At 39.8% G+C, this 1357-nt stretch overlaps 1 protein-coding gene across 1 annotated transcript in view; it reads left to right on the top strand.

The window, feature by feature from the left end:
- The window catches only part of LOC107705221 (complement C1q and tumor necrosis factor-related protein 9-like), a 2546-nt gene extending 1189 nt beyond the window's left edge, over positions 1 to 1357 (top strand). Inside the window, exon 3 of the mRNA XM_016508419.1 lies at positions 588 to 1357. Coding sequence (XP_016363905.1) covers positions 588 to 1357 — 770 coding nt within the window. The remainder of the gene's footprint in view (positions 1 to 587) is intronic.

The raw sequence follows: 1357 nt of genomic DNA, 5'->3' as shown, positions 1-1357 counted from the left end.
AAAAAAAAGCATTATATATAATGAGAAAACCTGTTTAAGGCCATTTTACACACATTTTGCATAAAGAAAAATGGTATATCAAATCATTCTGTTATAACATAGTTGAGAATTATCTTTATACAAAGTTTGGTAAAAAAAAAAATCCTGAAAACTAAAAATGTATTGGTGATTTTAAAAACATTTATTGTTTTTGCCTATGCATGTTCATTCATGTCTTTTTATTTTAATTTTTTTTAATTGAGTCCCGATGTCCTCGACCTCTACCAAGGACGTAGTATAACTTACGAATGAAATATCATTTTTATTTTTACATTTTTTAATGCTCTAAACAATGTAATGACATGAAAAAATGAATTTTTTTTCCTAAAATGTTTTGCAGGGTCTCAAGAGGTTACATATTTTCAGTGTAAATATATTTGTATTGTACAAAATATATTTTAAAAATACAATTTGGTATTAACCTCATGTAGGCTATTTTAAGATTAGAAATGTACTTTCTTGCCTGCCCTTATATATATATATATATATGGATGCTATAGTGAATATTTGCATTTCATTTGCCTATCATCAGGTTGGTTCTTTTTTAGGTGTTCCTAGCATAGCTGGTGCGAAGGGGAAGCGTGGAGACAATGGAGAAAGGGGTCCACCTGGCAAAATGGGGCCCCAAGGCTTCCCAGGGCCACTGGGTTTAAAAGGTCAGAAGGGAGAACTTGGTTTGTCAGGACCACAGGGCATCAAAGGGGACGTGGGTCCTATAGGCCCTGTGGGACCACAAGGAGACATTGGCTATAAGGGAGACAAGGGCATACAGGGTCCTTTGGGGCCCCCAGGGCGATCAGGCCCAAAAGGTGAAATCGGCCATCCAGGTATCAAAGGCAGCAGTGGTGTTCGTGGTGAGAAAGGGTCAAAAGGGGACATTGGGGAGCAAGGCCCAAAGGGGGACATGCCTGAGATACCAAAAAGCGCCTTCTCAGCCAGACTGAGCGAAAGCTCCAAATTACCTGCCGCTAACACTCCAGTTCTCTTTGATAAAATCATCTATAACCGTCAGGGACACTATGATCCTCAGACTGGCCGCTTTACTTGTGCCATCAGAGGAGTGTATTATTTCACCTACCATATCACTGTGTACTCTCGCAATGTAAAAGTGGTCCTGATGAAGAATAGTCAGCGAGTGATCTACACTATGGACAGCTATCAAGGTGGTGAGGACCAAGCTTCTGGAGGAGCAGTCCTAGAACTGGAAGCCGGAGACAAAGTGTGGTTGCAAGTGGCTGATAAACTGCTATTTAATGGGTTATATGCAGATGAAGATGACGACACTGTTTTTTCTGGCTTTCTCCTCTTTGCAACCTAA

The sequence above is a fragment of the Sinocyclocheilus rhinocerous genome, unplaced genomic scaffold (assembly GCF_001515625.1).
Source record: "Sinocyclocheilus rhinocerous isolate Xijiao unplaced genomic scaffold, SAMN03320098_v1.1 scaffold594, whole genome shotgun sequence".
Classification (NCBI taxonomy): domain Eukaryota; kingdom Metazoa; phylum Chordata; class Actinopteri; order Cypriniformes; family Cyprinidae; genus Sinocyclocheilus; species Sinocyclocheilus rhinocerous.
Note: the sequence above shows the minus strand (reverse complement) of the source record. Positions and strands in the feature narration are given on the sequence as shown.